The 27,917-nt window shown below is 40.4% G+C and overlaps 1 protein-coding gene across 2 annotated transcripts in view; it reads left to right on the forward strand.

Annotated features, from left to right (window-relative positions):
* The window catches only part of LOC139952855 (uncharacterized), a 69,568-nt gene extending 42,648 nt beyond the window's left edge, over positions 1 to 26,920 (forward strand). Inside the window, exons 5-15 of one of the 2 annotated variants that reach the window (XM_071952114.1) lie at positions 3,056 to 3,196; positions 4,503 to 4,755; positions 5,127 to 5,869; positions 7,030 to 7,257; positions 16,673 to 16,830; positions 17,515 to 17,625; positions 17,834 to 17,978; positions 18,798 to 18,862; positions 18,991 to 22,616; positions 23,767 to 23,958; positions 24,692 to 26,920. In XM_071952114.1, coding sequence (XP_071808215.1) covers positions 3,056 to 3,196; positions 4,503 to 4,755; positions 5,127 to 5,869; positions 7,030 to 7,257; positions 16,673 to 16,830; positions 17,515 to 17,625; positions 17,834 to 17,978; positions 18,798 to 18,862; positions 18,991 to 22,616; positions 23,767 to 23,908 — 5,612 coding nt within the window. In that variant the 3' untranslated portion in view covers positions 23,909 to 23,958; positions 24,692 to 26,920. The remainder of the gene's footprint in view (positions 1 to 3,055; positions 3,197 to 4,502; positions 4,756 to 5,126; positions 5,870 to 7,029; positions 7,258 to 16,672; positions 16,831 to 17,514; positions 17,626 to 17,833; positions 17,979 to 18,797; positions 18,863 to 18,990; positions 22,617 to 23,766; positions 23,959 to 24,691) is intronic. The other variant, XM_071952115.1, reaches the window with a different exon arrangement.
* Positions 26,921 to 27,917: the final 997 nt, after the last annotated feature.

Consider the following 27,917-nt stretch of genomic DNA (forward strand, 5'->3'; position numbering starts at 1 on the left):
AAGTCCTTGAGTATAACACACAGTCACTGTGGTCTGTTCTTACATTAGCCTCTTGTTGACAGTTGTGGTCCCTCTGCTGTGAAGTGAGATGTCAGCTTAAAGGGAAGGTATACATCTGGTAATCACTCTTCAAATTAATGGCATTAAAAACTTTTGGGTATAGAAGCTTACAGCAGCTTTTGATAGGATAAATTTTGAGAAACATTCCCTTTCGAAGTAATGAGGTTGTGTCAAATTTGTTCCTCAGAGCACGGAGATTTTGACCAATTTTCAGGGAACTTTCTGCAGAAACAGGGATAGTCGGCAGCTCTTGGATGGGAATGAATTTTCTCTCCACAATTCAGCTTTTAAAGTTTTTGCTTGTTTTGTACACATGGGTTGTGATGTTCCAGAGCCGCAACCCTCCTTGATTCTCCAGAAAATTCCATGAAATAAACCATGCTCTGATGAACAAACTCAAAAATCTCCCTGATTATGGAAGCTTTGTCCCTATTATGTTTTGAGAAGAGATTTGAATTTGTGGTACAAAGACAAGATCTAAGATGAAGTGGTGGAAAGTTTCAAAAAGATATACACAGTCGTGTATTACCGTTGAGATGAAAAACTCAAGACCGTCAAACTTTACTGGTCAAACACTAAAGTCTCTTGTCTCAGGCCTGTGGGTCCAGTGTCAAATTTGAGCTCTGAAATACAAAATACTGGCAGCTCTTACAAAGAATAATCGTCCCTTTAAGGAACAGAGTAAGACATCCACATGTCAACAGTTGTCTTGAGTGGGTGGAATGACCAATGAGTGAGGATGGAGAAGTTGAATAAGCAATTGTCAAGAAAAATACAGCAGTGCTTTCAAATTCATTGTGACTTTATCACGCAGTTTGTTGCATGAGAAAGAATAGAAACAGCTGGTAATATGGGTCACCCCTTGTTATTTCATACGCGTACAATTTAAGGACAGAAACAACAAAACTAAATGGTTTTTTTTAAAAATATATATACCCTAGACACTTCATTCCACTGAAATTTTGACTTGCATTGTCATATATCTTGATAATTGTTGGCTATAAGTCAGTATTATATGTACTTTGACAAAAATCAGTCTATGTATGACGTATGACCCTAAATTTAAGCTCATTTCCACTTTATCATACAATTGTTCACCTGCAGTATTCAGTGTGAAGGATTGTTAGTCTTTTTTTGCAGGAATAATTATGAACATTTGTTTTGCAACTTTACAAAGGAATGGAAAACCACATTTAATAAGGAATTTTCTGTGGGTGCTGCGGATTAAAATTCAAGGCCTGATTCAGGGAAGGATGTAGTTCACAAAACCACCATGGTCTTATGGTTTTTTTTATTACACACATTGGTCTATTTAATAGACCAATTAAAATTAACTACAAATGAGAAAAGACAGAGTTCTTATGTGATGACAACTATTTCCCTCGTTGAATCAGAAACCTTGGAGCCAACGTTATGTGTGATTCAACGATATTGGTTTGTTGGAAAGGTCATGACTCCGAGACCTCACAGGAAATGCGAAATCTCCAAATCTAACCTTGATGATCTTGATGACCTCATGGTTTTTTCTTATAATAAGTTTTACATAATGCGGGCCTAATTCTTCGTTATAAAGGACAAGGCATTTTTTGGTGGGCACCGAGGCAATGACCAGGGCCCAGTTTCATAGAGCCGCTTAAGCAGGGAATATTGCTTAACAAATCTCTGCTAAGCAAAAAAAGTGAGTAACAAGTTGAAAAGGTACATGTGACATTGTATTTCGCCTGGTAACCTTACTGTTGTTATGTTAGCATGCATTTGTTGTGCTTAGCTAATTTTTGTGCTTAAGCAGCTACACATGTATATGAAATAGAGGCCTGTCTATCATTCATAACCCCAGTGGATGATATTGAATGGTCGTACAGTAGGAGGGTTGACTGTGGAACGTGTAGATACAATCACCACAAGATATTGCAGGCTGGCACGGTTTATCATTCAAAACTATAGTGGATGATATTGAATGATCAGACAGTAGGATGGTTGTTGTAGATTTTTCCCCAGTCTTGACAACATCCAAGTTGAAAACTAGTCTTCAAAACTTTATAGTAAATCTTCAGAATTGGTGAGATCAGTTTTCCAAAGAACTTCGCTGAATAATTCCAAGCTGCGAAGTATCGCAAAAAACTTGTAGCAAGTAGTTTTTTTCAATGTTGTTTGTTGTGACTAGTTTTGGTGCCAAACCTCATCAGCCACCAAAACGTCACAGCGGTTGATGTTTTAATCTCTTAGTTCCTATCCACCCTGCTCTCCTGAGAGGAACGCGTACTTCAACACCATCCGATCTGTTCAAAACAAATTGGATGAGTCACTGACACCAACTACATGTTCCTTAATTATCAAAGTTGTCAAAGTTTGGTGATGCTGCGTGTCCCTGTAAAGTTGTAGGTTAAAACAAGAAGAGTTTGCGGACTATCTCCGGATTTGTTGAAGTTTGGAAAGATCTAAATTTTGTTCCTGATTTACGGAAGGAAAACCGTCTGTGGAAAAGTCGTGGAACACATTTCTGTGGAATGTTGTGTCTGTTTTGCAGAGAGGATTCTGATTTTTGGGGTAAATTATTTGATTTTTGTTGCTTAACTTTTTTTGTTATTAGTTGTTTTCAACTTTACTTGCGTGTGTATGGACAGACATGGTTATGTTTTCTTGAAGTTTGAGTGTCTGGATTATCATGGCTACTTTGAGTTTGTTTCGGTTTTTGTTTCCCTTTGGATTATTTCTGACATTCATGTTAATGTTTTGCTTTTTTAGAAACTGTGTGGACAACTTAACTTGGACTTAGAAAAATGCTAACTCCAAGAGATTGTTTACATTTGACCACAGAAAAATTGTAGTACAGGTTTGTCAATGATTGTTGTCACTAAATATTGAGACTTTCTCTCAATGGAATTACAATTTAAACGGTAACTTGTGACTAAGCAAGTCATTGTACCAGACTTTATTCTTAATCCGAATTAATCCGAACCTTTTGGTTTCCTCTTGTTTGTTTGTTTTTTTACAGAGAGAGGCCAGCCCCCTCCTTACGAGGCTCAGCAGAGCCCCCTGGCCATTTATGAATCCCTTCAGGCAAATCTCTCGGAAGACTTCGCCAAGAAGATGGAGAAATGGGACAGGAAGAAGCAGAAGCAATGCAGTAGTACAGGTACAAGACTAGTCAGACCAAGAACCATTATTTAAAATTTTAAAAAAGGCAGTGACGCTAGACGTGGGATTCAGGCCTGTGTGCTTCGTTTTGAAAGGGCAAATGCACCAAGGCATTTTTTCTTTGGTAAACGGCACCCAATAAGGAAATTGTAAACAATTTTCCAAACAAATCCTCAAAGTTAAAGCCATTGGACCCTTTCGGTTCAGAAAAAAAAAAAAAAAAGTTCACAGATTTACAAATAACTTACAGGGTTTACAGAAGGCAATGGTGAAAGACTTCTCTTGAAATATTGTTCCTTGAAATGCTTTACTTTTTGAGAAAACAGCAAAACAATATAAATTCTCGTTAACGAGAATTACGGATTTATTTTAAACACATGTCATGACACGGCGAAACGCGCGAAAACAAGGGTGGTATTTTTTCCGTTGTTTTCTCCCGACTCCGATGACCGATTGAGCCTAAATTTTCACAGGTTTGTTATTTGATATAGAAGTTGTGGTACACAAGGTGTGGGCCTTGGACAACACTGTTTACCGAAAGGGTCCAATGGCTTTAACTGAGGACTTTTGTTACAGGTACTCATGTGAATGGGCCTTTACTGCAAAAGCAAGGGATGTTTGTAAACTTGAATTTTAAGAAATCATGTATAAGCTTGCAATCGAGCAAAGTGACAGACAACTACCGGGGACCCCTGTTTCTGGTGCTCATGCGAACAGGCCTTTACTACACACTACGCATGCAACACGTACAGTCATAACTTGTCTCCTTGCTCTTGACTGATACAAGGATTTCCAGGTTCCTGTGTTAATACAAGAAGGTTTACCATTCATGACGAGTTAACGACGGGCTGTTGTCGCTGGTAGGGAGTGTAGAGTCATCTCCAAGTTCAAGTTTGAAGTCAGGGATAAAGTTCTAATACTTCCTGGGCACCGGTTCAATTGTTGTTTGTTGTATTTAGAGAGCATCATGTAATTACTTTTAAAGGCAGTGTACACTTTTGGTGATTGTCAAAGACCAGAACCCACTTGGTATTTCCCGACATTAACATAAAAAAACAAACCTATTAAAATGTGGGCGCAATTGGTCTTCGAAGTTGCAAGAAAGTAATGAAAGAAAAAACACCCTTGTTGCACAAATTTGTGTGGATAAGCTGCATTCTTGATTCAATGTCGCTTAATAAATGCCCAATATGTACATGTAGCCTTTATTGTTTCAGTAAATTTGAAATGCGTTGGGACGTCTGCTTAATGCTGAAGCTTCATAAAGTTTAGGGTAATCAACTATTTTCAATTATTTTCCACAGGCGTTTCTCCGTTGGAAAGAACCAAACAATCGTCCCTTGACAGCTGCTCCTCCGATGCGGGTACCCTCCCCACCAGCGATCTAGAGGCTGAGCTCCAGAAGGGTCTAACGGAAGACTTCTACAAGAAACTAGCCGAGTGGGATAAACTGAAACATCACAAGGGGGTGGGGGCCATCCCAACCAGCCCCAAGGGAGAGCCAAAACACAAACAGAAGATCGCCAAGGACGGTAAAAAGACGGCCAAATCTACAAAGTAAGCCATCATGTTTTAAATCTAGTAATAGTAATACTGAAGTCTTATATAGTGCTTTATCACACCCAATGGGCATCTCAAAGCACCTACCCACAATTCCGAAGGAAAAAGAGAGAAAAAAAAAATATTTTTAACATTGACTAAATTCTGAATGCTTATAAGGTATAGTGTTATTCATTCTAAAGCAATGAGATCAGCCTTAGTATTTAGTGGAGATACTTTCAACACAGCATGGATGGATTGTGAATAAAACTCGACATTATGTTGTTGAAGATTAGCCGAGCTTGTCCGTCATAATTTACGACATCCTCTCAGTACAAATTGATTGTTCCTGAAATATGCTTTTATTATTCAACTCCTCTAACAAACAGAAGTCTCACCAAGGACAAGGAACGTGACAAAAACAAGGTCAAAGACACCCCTCAGCAGAGAAGCAAATCGCCCGAGTCATCAGCTGCTAGAAAGGTCTCCCCGCCGCCAGACGCAATCTACGCCACTGAGCATATCACCGTCTTCGCTAAGCAAGGCGGGAAACTCAAACTAGAAGGCGCGTCCAAGGAGTTCTCCAAGAAATACAAAGAGTGGGAGAAGAAAGAGAAGAAGAAGAAGAGCTCTCCGGCCCTCCGCACCGAAGACATCTCGTCTCCGTTGACGGAGCAAGCCGTGCCCCTACCTGGCTACTTCACGGACGGGACACCCCCAACGCCTTCAAGCCCCACAGCGAACGACCCCAGCGAAACCGGTAACCTGTACGTCATCGCACATGCCACGCCAGTCATCGTTGAGCCCGATTTTGAGCATAAAGAAGTCCGACACGCCAGATCCGGCGATCCCATATTTAGAACTCAATCCGCGCCTCCAGCGACGGTTTCCAATTTTCCGGCGGTGTCGCAAGGAGATCTTTGCGTTTCGCAGCAGACCGTCTTGGAAGAGGACCACTTCAACGAGGAGTCGGTGAATTCTCAGATTCCGAAGGAGAGGGTGGACAGACTCGAGAAGAGGAACTCGTTCTTGGCAGAGCAGCTCAAGATGGATGATGTCAACCTCCAGGCCGTCCAGGAAGAGATCGTGAACGTGGAGGAGCAACTGGCCGAGATCACCGGCGAACCAACTGGTGGGTTTAGGTTTTTGATTTCCCCTTTTTTGAATTTTCCTCAAAACAGCTTTGAATTCATTAGAATCCTGCAGCTGATTAGAACTCGAACCTCTTGATCAAATATTTTTGTTTTGAAATTAGGATACTATGTTAACACGCGACGTTTGAAAATTGCATATAATCCGTACATGAACTTTACTTTGACTTGTTAATGTGAATAGAAAGTAGGTGAAATTATTTGCAGGAGCTATGGGCATTTTGGTACAAGCCTATTTAGGTTAATGAGTGCGCTTCACAATGAAGCCTACCAGCTATGTATAGATGCACTAACTGTAGGAATTTGCAGCTTGTAACCAGCTAATTCACCTCACAAAATTTGACATGCTTAGCACATAGGCCAAAAACCAAACAAATCTTCTTTTCTGCCCAACCACCCAAAACCCTTAATTCCTTATTCTGCCCAAAATACTTATTTCTTAACCATTAACCCCCCCCCCAAAAAAAAGAGTTTTATTTTGGTCAGACTTTAAAGAAACATCCTGTGATTCATCGAGTCCTCCCTTAGCAACTCGTAACCCCAACCTCCTACCCCCCCCCCAAACAATGTCTGGCTTTTACTTTTGATCACATCTTACACAACAGGTCAAAAGTTGGCAGCACTTAAATGAACTTGAATGGGTTTAACGCAATACTGTCAACGGCAAACTTAAGCTCTAAACTTCCCTTCGTGATAGCATGATCCATGAGGAATGTTCTGGGTGATGACAATTTTATCCAAAGCTTTCTTTTTAGGAATGCATAACTGATTTCGAAGGAAAAGGGAATCCATTGGGCGTAGATAAAGTGAGAGTTTCTCAGCTCTTGTTTTATCAAGAAATGTCTCTCTCTTTAGAGTTGTATCGTAAAAGAATACAGCAACACAAACCTTTTTTTTCTTTTTTTTCTTTTTCAGGAATTTGTTAGCTAAGTGTAAGCCAATTGTTTGCAATTTTACTTAAACTTAGAGAGATCGGTATTTTGGGGTTATTATTCTGTTTTAGACGTTGGGTTAAAGAGAACTTTACAGCAAAAGCAACTTTTTTTGCATACTTAATAAGCTTAATGACCACAATGCACTTGGCTCCTCACTCATTGAGCAACGCACTAACATTAACCGCCAAAACTCGCTTTATGTTCAGAGGATCGCATGGAACGGCGAGTGAGTACCTGCTCAATCGGCGAATCAGCCCTCGAAGCCGAACTCCTGGAGATTAAAAACCAGATCGCTCAGCTCGAGCAGCACCTCATGAGGCGGCGACCCCGGAACAAGGGTCACCGTGAGGTCGGAGGACATGAGGAGGTCAAAGAGCAGGAAGAAGTGCAGAGAATGTCAACGGAGAATGTCAAAGTTGAAGAGAGTTCTGCAGGTTTGTTTTGCTGATGGCTTGTCTGATGATTTTTGCACCTTTTTGTTTTTTTCTGGAAATAATACTTTCGCTTTTTCTGGATCGTCTCTTTTCTTTCTTGACTCTTTTGCACTGTATTCTTCTTCTAATGAGATTAATTTTAGGCACTTTCTTAAAGGTTTGCCTAACCCTTTTTGATTTCTGGTGAAAGGTAACGATCCCTTCTTTTAATTCTTTTTTATCTTTTCTTTTTCTGGACTTCCGTTTTTCTTTCCTTGGTGTGATTTCATTTGCGCTTTCAATTATTTCTCGCAAAAAAAAAACCTGTGGCTTTTGTTTTTCTTCTTTTCAATTTCTCTTGGAGTTTTGAGTTTGGCTCTGCAGCTCTTTTCATTGATTTATTCTTTTAGATTTCTGCTTCAGGTTTATTTTCCTTTAATTTTTTGCATAAAGCAAATGATTGGCTTGTGCACGCTTTTCTAATGTGATGAATTTGTGTTTCTCTTTTTTTTTTGCCTGCAAACACGGCCAGATTGTCTGCGATTAGGGTTCGTAGAAAAAGTGTTTGAAAAGTTGCAGTGTTCTGGTTGGATTGCTGTTTTGTATTTCATTCTGGTTGCTTGCAGTTTTTAAATCTTTGTTTTGAGTCATTCCTTTCCAAAGTTATTTATTCATTTAGCCATTAGATCTTCAATTCAGTAACCCATTTCGATCAGTTGTCATACATTCTTTTGGATTATAGTTTATTTGATTTGTTTATATTTTAGTTACTTTGGTTTTGTAGTTTTTTTTTGTGTGTCTTCATGTAGTGTTTCTTTGAGCACCTTTGTTTTCGTCAGAATTAACTATATAAATAAATAGTAAACTTGCTAAAAACTTGACAAAAGAGCTGGTGTGGTATAAACCATCTTGACAGTTAGAACAGTATTCTGATCGTCTTCATGAGAGCTTACTGTTTAAAACTTCAAGATCACATCAGCTCTTTTCAGAGCCAAAACTCCCCCAGACCAAGGCCGTGTCCGAAACGACGACTTCGGCTACAGCTACGTCTAGATCAGCGCGTCTACCAGTGTTGAAGAATAGGCAGACGCGGGCGATCTAGCCGTAGCTGTAGCCGAAGTCGCCGTTTCGGACACGGCCTTAGTACATGCTTGTAACCGCAAGTTTACTATTTATATATAGTTTATTCTTATATTTCACACCATGCAAAGCTAAACACCACTTATTTGTGTTTTAGTTTCTATACATTTTTAGTGGTTTTTCTTTTACTCTGCAACTTCACTGATCATCCACATATACTACAAAAATGCACACATACGGAAATTTGCATGCAAAGACACATCGCGGGTGCCTAGATTGATGCATTGAAAATAAATCAAATACCTTGTTTAAATGACACTTATTAATTATTTCCTTTTAAAGTTTTGGAAGTTTCTTTTAAAGTAAGAAGTGATTGATGCATTGAAACTTAATGCAGACTTCCTTTTAAAATCACATTTGAGGTTTATTTCCTCCTGCATCCCCTTTTTTCTCGTAAGATTTTTTTTTTTTTTTTAAGGGGTTGTTCACAATTATCAATATTTTCACAAACCGTTCACATTTTCAATGCCCTTCCCTCCCCCAAAAAGTGTACAAGAATTTTTAATTTTTGTGTTCACTTTATTCTACATAGAGAAACTTGGGTGTGATTTATGCAAACCAAGGCTCAATTTCATGAAGTTTTTAACCAGATAATTATGCTTAGCGAATATCTTTGCTAAGCGAGAAGCGAGTGGGGTACCCGTCGCAGCGATCTTAACTGTATGGTATATAGCATGCGTACATAAAGGATGGCCCTTTTACTCAATAAATTGTTCCTTCTTCTTTTCCTTAGACCAAATATCATGCCCCCCCCCCCCCAAAAAAAAAAAAAAATCTTAAAAATTATTTGTCTAATCTGCAAGACACATGTTTTGAATCGAAGCTTTGTCTCCATGCATGTTTTTGCCAAACCCTGAAACCAACCGCGGATGTGACCAAAATTCTTGACGATGTTCTATTTTCCCTGCACTCATCCTGTTATGCCAAAGAGTGACTTCATCTGCTCGCTGTACCTCGTTTCCCCTAATTATAACCTCCTCAACCCTCAGGTTAACCGCAAAACGACCCTGGGGATCCCTGACCCCCAGCGCAGAAAGCTCCCCCCTCCCATCCTTCAATCATAATCCTCAACCTCCACCACCCAGGCTAAATTTACAGAACTGCTAAAAGTTTGGACACGTTTGGTACTTGTCAAAGATCAGTCTTCTCACTTAGTGTATAAGCATAATATAACCAATTTTGAAAATTTGGGCTCAAATGGTCATCGAAACTGCAAGAAAAAAATAAAAGAAAGAACACAAACTGTTGCACAAATTTGTGTGCTTTCAGATGCCTGAGAAAGGCTTCAGGCCCGAATACTTGGTGACTCACTAACCCTTGTATCCGGGCTGAAAATCCGATTTGTCAGGTCTACTGTCAGTGATCTAGGGTCGTGAAAAAATTCCTGTATATTTTTGTTTTGTGTTTGGGAAAAGGGGATATGTATCACATTCAAGAATATTAGGTGCTTTTAACATGAAATAAATGACCTAAGTTTAGGCTTAACTAAGTATGTAACAGCCATATGAATGGGCCTGATAATTTTTTTGTTTTGTTATTTTTGTTATTTTTTATTATTTTTGGGGCAGGGGGAGGGGTCATGGTATGTGTTAACCAGTCCATCATGATAAAATTCTTCTTAGATCAGTCTGGTGTCCTGTCATGGGATTGAGGTGTCTCCTGTAATAGTTTGGTTTCATTTGTCAATCTACGTCTCCAGACATACCAGTCATTTCTTAAGTCTGGTATCCCCTTTTTTGCTTCTAGTCAGAGTGTATCAATCGGCCAACTTCAACCGGAGTCCGATATCATTTCATACTTCCTTTGGTAAGTTACTCACTTCTGCCAACGGATACAAAGCCGTATTTGATCTGTATGGTGTCCCGTCTCCCCCATGGGATTGGCAGTATCCATCAGTTATCCTAAATCAGTCAGTGGTGTCCGATGTCCGCAACCCATCCTCGATCATCTCAACAAGAGGAGTCACTCCGAGACGACATTCGATGCTAGGCTGTCTTAGATCTAGTATCCTGTCTCCCTCATGGGAATAAAAGGCATTCTGAAGTAGTCAGGATACATCTGTTCATTGCAGTCTATCATGCTGTCCCTTACAGTTATCAAGCAATGTTTCTCAATTCTGTCTGGGATCCTGTCTCCCTTGTTGTATTAAAGACATACTTGACACAAGCAGGACTGGAGAACATGAACATCCCTCAATAGACTACATTATGTACGTACAGAGGTGGGATGATGCAAGACAAGCATGAAAAAATGGGGGTATACCGACGATGATGACACCAAATGTGATTGCGGCACATCACCCCAATCTATGCCACCTTTTATGATGCCCAGCCCTTAAGGAGCAGTGCTGCCTATAAGACCTGATGGCAGCAAAGGAGAAGGCTGTGAGATGAGTCCAATCCTGGTCCGAACATTTGAAGAGTAGATGATGGACTTGAAAGAAAAAGAAAACATGCTGGGGTTTTTTTTTTTTTTTTTTGGGGGGGGGGGTTTCCTCAAAACTTTGACATCAGCTTTGACTTATTGGCCTAGGCTTCATTTTATAGTATCATGGCTCATCACTCCTTTACCAAATGTAGACGGTTTCAGAATGGCTACTGGAGCCTTAAGCTGGAACAGGAGCCAAGATTCGCCAGCTTTCCACTCTCAAGTCATGTCCGGTCTCTTATCCCAATCTCCGTTACAGTCACCGAATGGCGTTAACTGATGTAAAGACGTCAGATATCCTGTTAGAATGTCCTCTTGCAGGTTACCACATCCAGGAATTTTCCGGCTGCTTCTTCGGCTGTCAGGTCAGAAGGATCAGTTATCTGCGAACCTGTGTCAGGTGTATTGTGTTTTATCTGCAGGTGTTTGTTGATCTTGTCTATTATCAACGATCCGTCACGGACATCAAAGGTTTATCTGTGATCCCACTGTTGCAAGGTGTCATGGCCGTGACATACTTTTTTTTAACAAACTACATGACCGATTGACCATTAATATTGTACATTTAGATTGAGATACCCTGTGGGTATAAATACTTGCTGGATAGATTATAATAGATGTTAGATAATGTTCTTTGAGCACTTGTCTGCTTTCAATTCTACTACCACGGAGTAGATTTAAAAAATATATTTCCTGCTTATTTACTACTACCTGGGCAGAAGGTAGAAAATCAGCCGAGACTACTACTTCGCTTAGTGGATAGAGGAGACTTTTCTTTATTACTAACAACCGCAAAACTCTTTTTCACTCAGCTACATTTGTCCTGAGGAATTTTAACATCTTTTTGTGGGGAGGGGGGGGGGAGTTGAGGATCTGTGAGTTCCATTAACAATTACGAATCTGGAAGCCAGCCAAAGCAAACAAACATTACGGACATTGGCCAAGAAATGTCAGCCTCTTTTCCCAATATCAGTTGTCAAGCGACCCTAAATCCTTGCCCTTTGGGGATCAAAACTCACTGAAGTCATTTGCTTTCAAAACAGCATCTAATTCACACGTCAATTATCTTTGGAATTTTCTCAAAGCGTTTGCCCTTTTGATCTTGACATTTGGACAATTTCTCCTTCGGACATTCAACAATTTCACGGCGTTGGCAATCAATGAAATAGTTGTGCTTACTTTGTCTGATTTGGGGAAGTCTATGTCTTTCAACCGGTCCTCTGTGGGGTGATTCGGCTTTCTTCAGGGCACTAGAAACGTGATTCATCGACAGGAAATCAAGTTTGGGGGAACCAGAAACTTCTGTCTTTAAAAGCGAAACTACATTTCGTACATAGCAGTTCTGTTTCATGGCGGATAGTTTGTGGCATGTTTTGTTCGTTAAAGTCAAAGGGGGCACTCTGTATATTTCTAATAGGACACAGACTTAAAGGGTCTAAACAGATATTACTGTCAATAGCACTTCTCGGATTCAAATTTTGGGGCATATAATACTTAAGAGTGAAATGATTCTCGAAATGCTTTAAACTATCGAAAGCTGCAGTAGTTTTAACCAAGAAAGTTTTTATTGCAATCACAAAGCGTATACAATCCTTTAAACACGCTCTACCGATGCTATTAAAGAAAATTTTGTGCACAATCCAAACCCATGACTATGCCAAATTGGTCTCCAACAACGCTGACGTAAAAATAGCAACAAATTTCTTTCTCTGAAACCCTGTGGAGGGTTTTTAGGATAGAATGCAACAATCATGGCTCCAGTTTTATACGTCTAAGTAAGAACACAATGCAATGTGACAGCTGGGTTTGGAATAGCTGTGATGGTATGTCATCATTCTTCTTCGCCTGTCTCAATTTGTTATTATTATTATTATTTTATTTTTATTTTATTTTTTTGGTGTTTGCGTTTTACCACTTCATCGTCTGTATAAGGGAATGAATGTTAACTCTATAAAACAAAATTAAAATTAGTTTAAATGACAAACAGAAATATATTTATGCAGAAATATATTGTGTGGAGATCCATATAGAACTTAGAAAGTGAATACCTATTTGGTTTTTACCAACTTTTTTTTGTTTGCGTTTGTGTTTTACAACTTCATTATCCGTGTAAGTGAACGAATGTTTTACTTTAATATAAGTTTTTTTTATTTTTTATCTTAACCTTCTGCTTACTGACCTCCTTATTGAATCCCACACATACCCTATGAATTGTTCAGTCAATACTGTTCTAAACGACCTCCTTCTCTCTTAAACTTTACACCCCAAAACTTAATTCATCCATTTTCGAAAACAAGTTGGGATGACCTTGTCCTTAACAAGCTTCCTTCCCACGCAACAAATCACGTTTTTACGCAAACCAGCTTTTGTGCCCCTGCATTTTGTCCACCAAAACTCAGGGGGAAATCCTCAATACTTCTCATATTAAAAAAAAAATAGAAAACGATTAACTGCCTTTTTGCCACTTCAGGAAAATGATTTGAAGAAAACCATCCCTCCATTTCAAGATAACGGCAAGGTCTCAAATCATCGCCAAAATCCCCTGAATTAATCTAAATGGAGACATCGGCTCCTCTGCCCCGACGCTCCCATGTGGACATCCGATAAAAGCGCCCCCGTTGCCAAGAATGACAAGATGATTAATTGATGCGGTTTAATAAATGAAAAAGGGTACTTTTTTGTTTTTCTGTTGGGAATTGCTTGGTGATTCAGTCAAGTCGGCAAGAAACTAGTGGTGGGTCACTTAAAAATATAAGCAAAGGTTGTTCTCTTGAGGGTGGACTGACCTGTTTCTATTCGTAAGTTTGTTGAAGAAGCTGGACTGTGTAAAGCATCATGTGTCGGCCATTTTGGTCTCGTTCCTCGTGTTCAACAGCAGTAGTGGATACCCTTTCTCATAATACAACAATGGGGATCAGACTATTTTACTCTTCCATCCTTGGAAAGTGTCTGAAATTGGCCCAGGCACCAACTTTTTACGACTGTTTAAGCAGAAAGTATTGCCATACAATCTGCTCAGCAGAAATGCACAGGATACCAGTCACAAATTGTACATGTGACATGGTTCTTTGGCTGGTGACCTTATCCTCGTAACCATACTTATTTAGAGCTTAGCTGCTTTTTTGTGCTTTAAAAGCACCCCCATATTCAAAATTTCAGCCTGGTCTCCAAGTTATAACACAGGTTTATTTCAAACCGCACTCATAATGTAAAAAGGGTAAAAGCACAATCACCCTGCCAAATATATTCAGTTAAAACTGCTCTTGTCCTTTTGAAAAAATGCTGACTAAATTTGCCGAGGGATCAAAAGTTCCTCAAGTGCTTACATCATACTGTAACCTTTTCTACCTCACGTGCAATATTGATATTTGAAGAGTAAAGAAAACACAGTTTTCAACACCTTGTGGGTTGTAGCCCCCACCTCCATCCTGCTCCAAGCTGTCTATAACCTTTGTATCCCCCTCCTTACTCCTGATTGCCTATATCCTTTTTATAACCTAAATTTTGTTTTCTTTTATGATGGATAAAGAGGCCCACGCAGCATGTGAATTCTCATTCTTTCGATGAGTCAAAAGGAACTTTATTTCGGCTTTTAAGAACTTTGTTAGGCGTGAGCTTAAAAAACCTGGAAGCCCTCTTGGTGTTGAAGGAAGTTAATACTTAGCAAGTCCCTGTTAATGACTAAAGGCTACACTGACAGGGTCATGTCAAATATGGGGAAGGTGTGCTCTTTAACAAGCTTTGGCTGGGCTAGGAGGGATCTCGAGGGGGCCATTTTAAGGCCACTAACACCCGAGTCCCATTTCATAGAGCTACTTAAACAGCAGATTTTGCTTTAAAATAGCTAAGCACAGTAACATTTTGCTTACCAGATTAAGGTTACAAGCCAAACTTCTATGTCACTTGTACACTTTTGGACTGGTATCCTGCTCATTTCTGTTCAGCAGAATTTTTTTTAGCAATAGTTTCTGCTTAAGCAGCTCTATGAAAATGGGCACAGGCAAGTGACGCCCTTCGGTTGAAGCATGTGTAAATCTGTGTAGTTACTTAAATATCAAATGACCGGTAACTGGTGGATTATGGGCAACCAGTGGATTACAGGCAACCTTTCCTTTCAGTTAATCTCAAGTTGATGTTATTTGCCAAGTGTAAAGGAGGACTTACAAGCTATTCAACCCATCCTCCTGAACCTGGACATCTCATAAAATTAAATTTGTTAAATTAAGATGGCAATTTTGGTCGACTGAAATCCATACACTCAAGTAAAAAACACTTTGGCATGAGATAAGGGGATGCAAGAAATTGTGAATTAATGCCGACTTATCCCCCACTCCTCTCTCCTGTCTAACATATATCGTCTGTCGAAACCTCGGAAGGAAACAAGGAACTGGGCACTTCCGTTTCTTGTATGAACCTGGTCACCCCCCTGGTCTTAGGTCAGAGGTATGATTCAGTCTATTTATGGGCAGAGGTGATCTAGGAAGGAAACAGGCTGCCGCCGAATCTGTCATGCGTTTTCTCACCGTCTTTAAATAGAGTCTTCCTCGTAAGGGTATCTTCGGGGCGTGAATGTGACACTGGGTACAAGGTTGTGGAAACGGGAGAGCTCATTCCGCATTATCTCCTGGGAAGGAGGATTCATTCTTGCTCAGATTTTGTCTCTTTTTGAGGGCATAGGAGCCCAATTTCATAAAGCCTGTAAGCACCACAAATTGTTAAGCACGAACAAATTGTGCTAAGAAGAAACTGGTCACCAGCCAAAGGTTCATAGAGTCCACATTGTTGGCTTAGCGTAGAAATTACTTATCTTTGGGTACATTCATTTTCATTTCACATAAATTTTCATCTTGTGTAGTAATCAAACATCTTTAAATAGACCTGTCTGTATTTTGGTGTAAATTATCAAGAAATTAATATTTTATAGGGGTATCCCCCTCCCTTCTACATGTACCTCCACATCAACCACTTGCATTCTTGCATAATAATTCCTCTTCCCGTACATTCCAATCCACTGACCCCCTGTTAAGATTTTTGATCCATCGCAAGGAAACATAAATATTAGTCCTCTTTTCACTTACCTCCAATGTTCGCTCACAGGTGACGTTGTAATTACTTAATTTGTGTAACATTTCTCTTTAATGCTCAACATTTTCCGGTGAACAAGTCTACTTTCCTTTCCCTCTACCTTCCCTTTCGGTGTGGAGTGATGCATCATTGACCTTTGCGATGACCTCGGATTTTGCAACCTCATTATTTTTGGTGTCCGCCCTACTTTACCAAAATTGGCGCCGTTGGAATTACTGGGGTCTTGGGGGATATTTGGGTGAATTAGCTTGACATTTTTGTTGTCCTTAAGAAGACCTCTCCCATGTTGATAAACAAATTTCGATAGTCAGCATGGACGCTCGATTCGTAGCAAGGCACACAATGGTGTTGACTCATTCAGTACAGTTTTTTTTTTTTTTTTTTTTTGCATTTTGAACCTTATTATGCCAAATTTTTAAAATTTTGTAACAAACTCAATAATAAACTCTCACCAAACAAAATGTATCTTCCTAATTTGTGTTGCCTTGGGTCATTCCAAAGTCATTAGTGTTATAATGCCCTCTCATGATATTGACTGGCAATGAGGTAAATAGTGCATGACCATTTCCCCCCAGGGACTCTGAGTGACCAAACGAGGGACCTATTTCCGGGGGCTGAATACCTAGGGAAATAGGTCACTCTTCTGGTCACTCACTGATTTTTCTGTGCTTAGCAAGTTTTTTATGCTTACAGGCTTTATGAAATTGTGCCTTGGTGTTCGCATTGACCTTTCATCATTTACATAGTCTTATTTCCAGAAGTTTTGTTTTGTTTTATGTCACAGACTTCACTCCAGTCCCAATCACAGCAGCAGCAGAGGTGCAAACAGAGGAGACACAATCAGCAGATCAAGAAACTCCTCTTGAGAAGACTAGATCTGACCCCACTGAAGCGCTTGAGAAGAGTCTACAGGAAAGAGAGGCTATCATTAAATTATTACAGGTAAAAATTATGCAGCAGTAACCACTGAGCCAACCTGGCTGCTCTCAAATAAAGCCTTGAAAAAGTTTTACAGGGCAATCGGAGTCACTCTTGAATGGGGGCCACCATGTGTTCTCCATTCAGACTAGCGAGTCCACTATAGACGATGTGACCTATGTTTACATACGTCATGTTTCGCCGGGCAAAAAGACGCGTAGTCATGGTAAGATTGCATACACTTTCTAGCTGGCTGCCAAAACACAAAGGTTTTGTCCGGCGGTATGGGCGCGAATCATGTTATGGTTTTCGAGTGACGTCAGAGGTCACATCGTCTATAAAACAAAGACACAGAGCTGAGCTGGGTGTTAGTCTGGTGCTTCCCAAGCTTACACAAGCCTAGGTTTAAGACAGACATCCATAAGGCCACATAAAAGAAAAACTTGCTTAGCATCCCACCTTTTTTTTTAATTAAAAAAAAATAGGAAAAAAATTAAAATATTTTAACACGTCAGTTTTGAAAAATAGCCCAGCTGGTTGTCTTTAAACATAAATTTGTCGGGTGATAATTTTGTGGGAAAAAACAAAATTCCTTCCTTCCTTTTTTTTTGGGGGGGGGGGGTGTTTTTGTGTTGTTGTTGTTGTTTTGGTTGTTTGCCTAAATTCACCCCATTCTCTCTCTCTCTCTTTCTGTATCTCCCTCTACAGGCAAGGCTTGATAGACAAGCTCTGGAGATAAACTACCTCAAGAATGGATCAGACGCTGCAAGCATGTTCAGAAGAGCCAAGAGTTTCACTGCTAAGGATAAGAAAACATTCGTAAGTTGAAAGAAAGATTTTAAGGAGAGAAAAAAAGAAGAAAAAAATGTCAAGGAAAAATGAATCATTAGATCTGAAAGTTTTTACAGCCCCGTATAATTTGTGAAAAATTTAAGTAAACAAACTTATTTGGTGTTCTACCAACATAGCTATTTACAATTCCATTTTTATATTGAACTTATTGTCAAGTTTTTCTTAACATTTTTAGGATCCACGCTCCATGAAGCTCATCGACATCCTCCAGGAGAAGCCAGAAGGCTCGACAGACAACCTTCACTCTGAGAATCAATCAGAGTCGTCCAAGTCACTCAAGACAGATAGCACCCCCTCGCTTGAGACGCTTCACATATCAGGTACGTTTCTCAATTCCAAACATCTTTAGAATCCGTTTTTGGAATCTAATTTGAGTGTTCACTTGTAACCAATGCAGTCAGTACGCAAGACTTTACGTGACTTTAGATCGTATTGATTAACACCTTTGTTGCCTTGAAAGTCGCCATCTTGTGGGGCAAACCGTATGCGCGTCTAAACACGAACACCAATTAAGCACGCAGCACGAACCAGTGCCGGTTTGATTTCTACAGTACATGTCGCACACCCCCATGCACATGCGCAAAGACGCCATGTTGTAGGGCAGGTATTTGATCGGTGACGTCATATTCAATATGCGCGTCCAAACGCGAACACCAATTAAGCACGCAGCACGCAGCAGTCCGCAAAGACGCACATGCGCAAAGACGCCATGTTGTAGGGCAGGTATTTGATCGGGGACGTCGTATTCAATACGATCTATAGGTGGCATGTCGTGGTTGATTAGTTAAGGGCACTGGACTCAAGCTCTGTTGTTTCTGATCAGCAGAGTGTGGGTTCGGGTCCCAATAGGAGACTTTGGAACTGAGAAACCTTTCTGACAGTAATGCTTCTCAATTTCAAACTTGGAGTATGACAACATATATTTTGTACACAACACCTTTACTTTGAAGTGAAATGTTTTCTCAAAATGCTTTATACCAGCAAACACCGCCCTTTTCTTCTAACCAAAGGTTTTTAATGCCATTATTTTTGATTTTTGGGGTTTAATTTTCTGTAATTTTTATTTTTTAATTTTTTATGGACATTTTGCCCTACGGTGAATCTGTATCTAATTGGTTTTTTTAATTTTCTTTTTACAGCTGAAGATATACGAATGGACACAGCGGTTGAGGAGAAGCTAGAGACTCAAGAAAACAAAGAAAAGGTATAAACTGGTTTCAATCTTTTCTTATCCTGATAGCCATTACAGAATTCAATTATGTTTGATGGATGAATTATACCTCTGACTTCTGACCTTAACTTTCCTGTTTCATTCTGTCAATTTTCCAACAGAAGGAAGTCAAGAGTGAAGAGATTAAACCTGCAGTTGCAACAGAAGTCGAAACTCCAGAGGTACCAGCGGCTGAAGCTGTCAAACAGCCTTCAGCTTCTCCAGAGGTTGAGACGAGAGCATCTCTGAAAGAGTATCCCGGTCTTTATGGTCCGATTGAAACAAAACCCAAACGCCGTCGACCAAGGAGCATAGAGCCACCTCTGTGCCCTCCTGAGGAGACCCAGACACAGGAGAGCCATGCTGCTGTGGATTCCCTTCTCGCCAAGAAAGAGGAAGACCAAACCAAAACGCAAGAGTCTCGCCCTGGCAGCTTGTCACCAAGATCGCCTTTACTGAAGAAGTCGAGGGACTCGGCAGAGGGTGAAGCCATGGTACCCTTGTCGCCAACTTCAAAGAAAGTTATGCCAAAGATTGAGCTGGTGAAACTTGCTGATGGGTTGAAGAGTCAGGCTGTTGAGTTGAGCCCTAGGACCAAACGAAGACAGGATATGGCTGGCGAGGAGAATAAAGGTGTCAACAGGAAGTCTCCTAGAGGTGGTCAAGCATCGCCAAGAGGAGCAAGGGAGTCACCCGAGAGTGTCTCATCTGGGGAAAATAAGGAAAATAAACCAGCAGAAGGCAAAGATGAGAAGCCTAGAAGGGATATGAAAGAACATACAAGCCCTGTCAGGCAAGCCAATCTAAGGAAGGATGATTCTCCTGAAAGATCTACCCATCGAAGCAGGAGGCCACATGCATCAAGAACCCTTTCCTCAGAAATATTACCTATAGGATCCTTGAGGTCATCAAGTCGTGAGAAGGAGCCCATGGCAATACGTCTGAACATGGAGAGGCGGACATCTGTGGAAGATCTTCGAGCAGCCATCGAGAAGCGACAGCGGACTTTCTCCAGCGACACTGTTGAAAGTGATCCAGAGCCACAAAACAATACCAAGTTCACCTTTGAGACCCGGCGAACAGAAAGAAGGGAGTCGTCTGATTCTCTTGTGAGCACTAAACAGACTCCTGAAAAGCGGGAACCTGTCCTGATGCGCTCTCAGAAACCAGAAGAAAAGTCTGTGTCCACTTTGCGGCGCAAATTCGTCAGCCAGGATTACGGGAGTACACCTAATGTGTCAGATTTGAGCACATTGACTGGCAGGAAGGGAAAAGAGCGGCCTCGTGAAGGATGCGTAAAACAAATGAGCCAGGCTTTCTCGCTGGTCTCTTTGAATGACCAACCTGGAGACGTTAGGAGGGGCAGCAAGTCATCCAGCGTCCGCTCCTCCCCACAGAGTCTTTCGCCAGCTTCCTCAAACAGTTCCATTTCCAACATTGTTGCAAATCAGATAAAACGTCTTCAGGAGAAAGCTAGTTCTTCTCCCGAGTCTCCAGAACGTCGACCTTCCATCCAGTCACCCAGAGGTATCAAAGACACAAGTCCATCACTCTATAGCATTAAAGGTAGATTGGAGCACCGACAGTCGCTTACAAATGTCGCGGATGTACGGGCAAAATTTGACAAGAAAGGAGAGTCCCCTTCAAATACAGATAGTTCTCCATCACCTTCAGCAACCAGTTCACCTGCTCAAGGCCGACGCACAAGGAAAGACAACAATGCCAAGCCGACGCTTGTTTCGTCAGTAGCAGCGGCTCGCATCAAGTACACTGTGTCTGTTAGCAACTCGGAAGATAACTCAGCTCCAAAGAAATCGGTTTCTATGAGGGAAAACGGAAACGCAAAGACCCAACGGCTGGTTGCAGTTTTGGAAACGCCAAAAGCAGAGAAGACGAGAAAGTCAGACTCTAGTGTCACTACTTTTACTGTCAACCAAAGCCAAAAACGCAGACAAAATTCCAGCTCCACCAGACTCGAAGAGAACAACAACAACAGCAATAATAATAATAGAAACTACTCAGCAAGGGTAGACGTTCGCAGAAAGGGGTCTTGTACAAATACGGCTGAAGTTTCCAGCAAAGCAACAGAGGATAAACAGGGTAAATCCGATAAAGATAATGATGACCGTGGGCCATCTAGAAGGGGCTCAGTGACAAGAAGCGATAAAAGAAGGAACTCTCTCTCAAAACAAAACGATCTATCAAGAGATACCTCAAGGAGGGGTTCACTGACCAAAGGAAAAGAGTCTCCGAAAGAAGCTGCCAGGAAGAGATCTGTCTCGAAGGAGTCGCAGAAAACGAGCTCCCGCCGGAGATCCTTGTCAAAGAGCCAGGACTCCATAAATGAAGGCGCTAAGGGAAAGGTTGTTGCTAAAGGCACAGAACCATCTAAGGAAACGCCAGCACTTCGTGTTCCTGAAGCTGAGCCAGAGGAAGATGAAAGAGGGAGGCGGAGAAGGAGACGGAGGGAGCGAAACAACCCCTCGCCGGATCCTACAAAGGCCGCTGCAAAGACTGAAGAGGCAAAACCTGAGGCTAAGGCTGAAGTAAAAGGAAAACCCGGAATCAAACCAGATGTAAAGGTGGAGGTCAAACCTAAAGTCAAATCTGATGTAAAACAGGAGATTAAGAAAGAATTAAAAGATAAAGAAGGAAATGTGGAGACTCAGAAAGTTAATCAACAGAAGGTCAAACAGGATATCAAGCACACTAGTCCACCAAAAGTCAAACCAGAGCTTGGAAAAGAGACCAAGCAGAAGGTCAGTCACGCTGTCAAGTCGGATGTCAAACAGCAGGTCAAACCAGAGGTTAAAGCTGAGGTCAAACCTGAGGTTAAATCCGAGGTCAAACCAGATAGAGTTCAAGAAAGAAAAAATAGAAGAGAGGAGCGGGCGAGGAGACAGAAAGAAAGAGAAGATGAAGCTGCTAGAGTTAAGGCAGAGAAAGAAAAGGAAGAAGCTGCCAGGGTCAAGGCGGAGAAAGAAAAGCAAGAAGCTGCTAGGGTCAAGGCGGAGAAAGAGAAGGAAGAAGCCAAGAAAACAGTAAGAGTTGAGAGGAAGGAAACACAGAAAGACGAAAGGAGAGAAATGCGAAAGGAGAAGATGGACCTGAAGAAGAGTACCACAGAGCAGACTCGGCCTGGGACAGAGACATCTGGTTTCCATGGAATCCGTCGCAGACATAGCAAGAGGGAAGAGCAGAAACCATCGGAGGTTCCTTCAAAAGCAGCTCCAGCAGCTGTCTCGAAGACCGAAGAGGAAGAACCGATGCCAGACCTCCTCGCCCAGGCACAGAAGAAGACGGCGGCCGAGGCTTCAACAGCCGAGGATGTGATTGGAGGACGGAGCCCCCGAGCAATCTTAACTAACTCTGCTCTGAGAGGTGCAGAGGCCGTTATAGGTCATGCTCTTCCAAAGTCTCCAACAGACGAAGAGGAGGTGAAGGAAGATCCTGCCGATGAGAGACGCTCCAGGAAGGATGCCACCCGCCGGAGCCGTGCCATCAATCGCGGAAGCCGCATCTCTCGCCTGGACATTTTCAAGCGAGCCCGCTCTGTCGACAGCTCGAAGGGGAGCAAGGACCGCTCGCCTGATCGGCTTGGAGGAGGTGGGGCTAGTAACAGGGCATGTTCTGTGGACAGGTCAGGCAAGAATCGGGACAAGTCGCCTGGCGGAGAGGAGACAAGGAAAGGTGGGAGCTGGTTATCGAAGAGGACAGGGTCTATCAGTAACTTTCTCAGACCTTCCAAGTAAGTCAATGCTTCCAATAAAAATTTCTGTTGAAACCCTAACAATCCTAAAAACATTGCCTTTCTAACATTTGTGTTAACTCTTTCAGTATCAAAGTCGTTCGTATGTACTATTTTATTTATTCCAAAAGTGCCATTATTGTACATGGACAATCTATTTTAAGTACTCAAACAGTGCATCAATCGCACATTTGACCAATAATATACAGGTTATTATGAGAGGACGTTATCACTTAAGAAATGCTATTGACTTTTGGATGTACCAAAGCCACATAATTCATCAAGATTGGGTTTTGGGGTTAAAAACAAAAAAGCGGACACAGAAAGAGTTAATATGTCGCGTCCAAGCAGTGGCATGCATTAGTTTTTTGGGGTTGTTTTCCTTCATACTTTTTGCAAAGTGATGCAAACAAGATCAACTTTACAAGTTTGATGACGATTTTTCCTCAGCAAATCGTGACGATGAATTTCTTGGGCTAATCAAAAAAGTATACCTCACATTAATACCTAACTTGAAATTGAGGACCAACTAATATTTGTCCACCTCTGTTAAACTTCTGTTGACTGCTACATACTTCAGCAAATCTATGCCATTTAACTTGTGATGTCATCAACAGAGAATTCTTAAAAAGTAAAATCCAATTTCAAACTCAATGTTGTAATGTACTCATTTTCGAATAGATTGAGTCTCTTGTGATTTGGGAAAAAAATAACAAGTCTCTTACCTCAACTTAAAATGGTGTAACATGCCTGACACGAGGCTTAAACACTTCGATGTAAGGGTAAAACCAAATGATATTCTTTATCCTCAATGCAAATTTAACATCTTTAAAATCTGTCGTTGCACATTTGTGGCCCCAAATACTGCGTTTGAGTTTGCAGAAAGTATGTATCAGTCTCTGTGGGTGTAGTCGATTAGCTTCCCTGTGTCGACCCCGGGTGAGGTCATTCACCTCAGGCCAGCCCCAAAGTGACCCACTCCACAAGCAGGGCACTTGGGGTAAGCCCCTGGAATGACGTCAAAGCTATTCGAACGTACCGGGGGCAGACCAGAGTTGACCCAGGGAACCTAATCGAACACACCCACAGCTTGTCTTGCATGATTCTTACTGACACACACCCCTCCCCTTCCCCCCTCCACCCTTACCAGCATCGATGATCAAGATATCTGGGAGGAACTAGACAAGCGTTACCAAATCCTCCAGAGTTGTAAGACTCACCAACAACCGGCCGACGAGTACGAGGATAAGTGGCAGCTCCGAGGAGTCCGAGAGTCCAACATCTTCAGCTAACGACCTTGAATTAACCTATGACCCGACCTTGCATGGCATGATGATCTTGCGTAAGTTGCATGAACTATAGAACAGTAGATGGATCTATTAAGCCCCACCCCTTATTGCATTGCCCAATCACAGTTTACCATGACATGCATTTAAAGGGAGGTTATACCTTAGATAATTACTCCAAAAATGAATGATCATAAAAACTTACTTGGTAAGAAGCACTGCAGCTTTTGATTTAATATTTTGATATTAATAACATTTTGAGAAATAAATCCCTTCATAGGAGGAATGTGGCTTTAGAGAGGGGGGATCCAAAAACTGTTTAATCTGTGAATGCCTTGGTACAAAGCGTTTGACAAATACATATCTGTTTTTATCCCTCTAAAGTTGAATCTAAGAAGCGCTAGATACATTTCTCAAATTTTGGGTGTGCACATTTCTCAGATTTTGGGTGTGCACTGTATTCAAAGGGCTGCTGTTGCCAGCAGAGTGTGTGTAGGGGCTTAATGTGTCAGCCTATAATAGCTTATAATATTAAAACGCTTTAGATTTGCTTTGTGTATTCTCATATCAAATGACTAACCAGAAAGTTAAAGTTGGACAACAATTAAAATTAATGATGTTTAAATTTTATATTGTGCCCCTCACATACAAATGATCCAAAGCGTACAACACATAAACATACCTTTTGCGAAGTAAAAATGGCCTTGCCCTATCAAGAATGGAATTCCACGCCTGTTATTATTAAACAGTTGTTTTTATTTTTGCCATGTTTTTGTTTTTTCCAACTAGGATCTGATGCCCCTCGCTTACAAGTTCTCCAAGATGCCTTACCACGACATTTTACCTCTGTGAATAACCTCCCTGCAATAAATAATGGTACAAGCCGTCTCGATGTTTCTACGAAGATGTTCATGCTTCTCCAAGTTTAATATTATTTTGTATCATTACCTTTTCCTCCTCAAATTTTTTCAATGGACCAACAGTGGAAGTGTTTTAGTACAGGGCTTGGCATGGGTCCAATATCATGGCTCTGCCTGCTGTGGAATTCTTTGCTTACAGGGCCTGCTAAGCGCTTAATTATGTGGGCTGTAAGCGCAGAGTACCATGGTAAGCAGAGCCATGAAATTGGACCTAGATGATTGTTTTAAACTTTGATTTATTGAGTATACAAGAAAGGGAGTGAGATGATTAGTTAGTAACACTGGAGAAAACAATAATATTTTGTTGAGAGTTCCTGCATGGCGATGAACTCTCAATAATAAAAAATTGAAAATTGTTATTGTTATTCTTGAAAAATGTTGAACCAATTTTGTACCCTGTCTTTAAGCCAGGAAGACAGTTTGAATTTTACTTTCAGAAATGGGTCCAATTTCATTGCTTAAGAACTGAAAGTAGCTAAGCAAAAAAACAGTCTTGCTTACCAGATTAAGGTCACTAGCCAACTGTCTCTAGCCACCGTGCTAGCTCGGTGGTCTAGTGGTGAGACAACTGCTCTAGCAATGCAAAGGTCCTGGGTTTGAATCCAACTTGAGTGATTTGCCTGTGGATTTCACAGAACTCAGGAAAGTACTGAGTATACACTGCCAAATACACATCGCTGTAAGGGCCTTGTCACACGAGGCAATTTACGGGCAACCAGTTCCAGGCAATCTCCAAGAAGAAAGGGCATTCACATCTGAATGTTCACCTAATCTTCTTGTGGATCGTAAGACATTGTTAAAAAATTACCTGTGTGCTACCGAAGTGGTCCTGTAGCATGCACTGCAGTTGGTTGCCTCCAAGTTGCCTGCTAAAGTTGCCTCATGTGACAAGGGCCCAATTTCATAGAGCTGCTTATTACAAAATTTGCTTAGCATGATATTTCTTCCTTGATAAAAACAGGATTACCAACCAAATTTCCATTTGTTGCATATTGCATGTTAATGGTATTCAGCTGTTGTTTGCTTATCCTGAAAATCACATGGAAGTTTGGTTGGTAACCCTGTTTTCATGCTTAGCAAATTTGTGTGCTTAGCAGCTCTATGAAATTGGGCCCTAAGGGTGAAAACAAATTGTTTTCTTTATTCTCAGTGCAAAACTAACATTTTTTAAATCAAAGTGTTGTTGTGCTTAGCAATGATTTATGCTTTAGCAGATCTGTGAAATTTTTTACAGTATGGAACCTCTTTATTTTGCCTCTGAATTTAAGGATTTCAAAGATGCAGTCCTTAATGGCTGTCATTGGTGTTGGCCACTCTAAAATATTGTAGATCAAAATTATTACATATATAGTTTGAAAAAGAAATAAAATGAATTTTTTTAGACCATAATTTTTAAGATTGAAAAATTAAATTGGGCACCAAGTATACGATTGAAATAGATAAACCTGGTCTGGTTCCCGACTCTCTATTACCAGATGGAAATTTTAGAAAAATAATATTGCAGCAGTTAGTTCAATTTTTGTAAGAATAATATTAAGGTTATTTTTAAAAGTTTTGACTCTGGCTGGATTATCTACCCAATGTAAAAAAAACAAATGCTTTTCTTTATGATTGTATTTAATGTTAAAACATTTAAATTATTTTGTCAGTAATTTTTAAAAGCCTGAATTGAGTTTTCAAAGAACTTTTTCTATGCAATTGTGCTATGCAAAATTTACAATTTTTCTACACCAAATACAGGGCAGAAAGTTTGTTTAATAGCAATTGACAAGTATTGTATAGATTTTTAAAAGTGTTTTAAATTGGTAAAGAATTCCACCGAATGTAAGAAAATATTTTTATCCATAGACATTGTTTAGAATATTTAACATAGGAAGGAGTGAAATGAAGTGATACTGTGTATGAATATGTAACACAACATTTAAATATGTAAATAACCTTATGAATATTTAAAAACCAAATCTGCCATCCAGCTCTGTGAAAATACCTCAACAAGAACAACAAAAGAGAAAATGTTTTTCTTGCAAAAACAAAATTTAAAATGTATGTGGTGCTATTTGTTGTTTTTGTCTTATTTTTCTTCAAACCAAAGTAAGGTGGTTGGGTGTAACCATGGTTACGTCACCCCCCCCCCAAAAAAAAAAATGAAATGTAAAATAAAACCATGTCTGACATAGTACGGTGCATAGACATGGTTTTCAACATGAAACTCTACTGTTTGCATTGGGAACTTGACATGTAGAGTTGGTGTTTGTGAAACTGCGGTGTTGGCTTTTGCTTCAGTCTTGAAGCCTGCTAAAAGCGATGTGGTTGAATGATAGAGTTAGCCAAAGCCGGACCTATGGCTTACTGGTTCAGAGTCTAGCATCTGTGGCTGTGACTTTTGACTACATAACCAATCTCACAGCAGTCAAAACAATTAATTGATAATTTGCCTTGCCTTATATACTTACCACAGAAAGAAAAAAGTTTTTTCTGAAAATGTTGAGCTTTTTTCTCACATTTCCATTGGCAGAATTTTATGTCGACTTTTAATATATTTTTAGTCTCGCCTTTGAGGGCAGTGTAACCAAACCGCGATTTATTGGAAAAAATAGTTGGGTCCCGTTTTGTTGTGATGAGAATCAGCATCAGTGGTTGTGACTGCCCATTTGGAATTAGACTAAGATGAGGTTATGGATTGTACAGTACTTAATCATCTGACTCAATAAAAGAGGCTAGTGTTGAATTTTTTATCGGCCATGTATAGATTAAGCTAATGATGGTCCTAGTCTAGTGAAGAGCGTCAATTTGTTGCGATAGAAATACTTTAAAATGGAGTAATGTTTAGAACCAGCCAATGTGTTGCCATGAAGAAAATCACCTTTTTTTCGGGGTTGATTCAGTGATTATTAAAGACAGGAGTACACTGGTAAACAATCTAAAAAGGAGGGTTTACCTTTAGTTATTAATATTACTCCGAAAATTAATGACCGTGAAGTGTAGTTGCTAAAGAGCAATGGAGAGCTGTTGATATTGTAAAACATTGTTAGAAACAACCCCAAGTTATGCGGTTTTAGAGAAAGAGGTAATTATTTATCTGGGAAAGCCTTTAT

This window comes from Asterias amurensis, chromosome 21 (assembly GCF_032118995.1).
Source record: "Asterias amurensis chromosome 21, ASM3211899v1".
In the NCBI taxonomy this organism is placed as follows: Eukaryota; Metazoa; Echinodermata; class Asteroidea; order Forcipulatida; family Asteriidae; genus Asterias; species Asterias amurensis.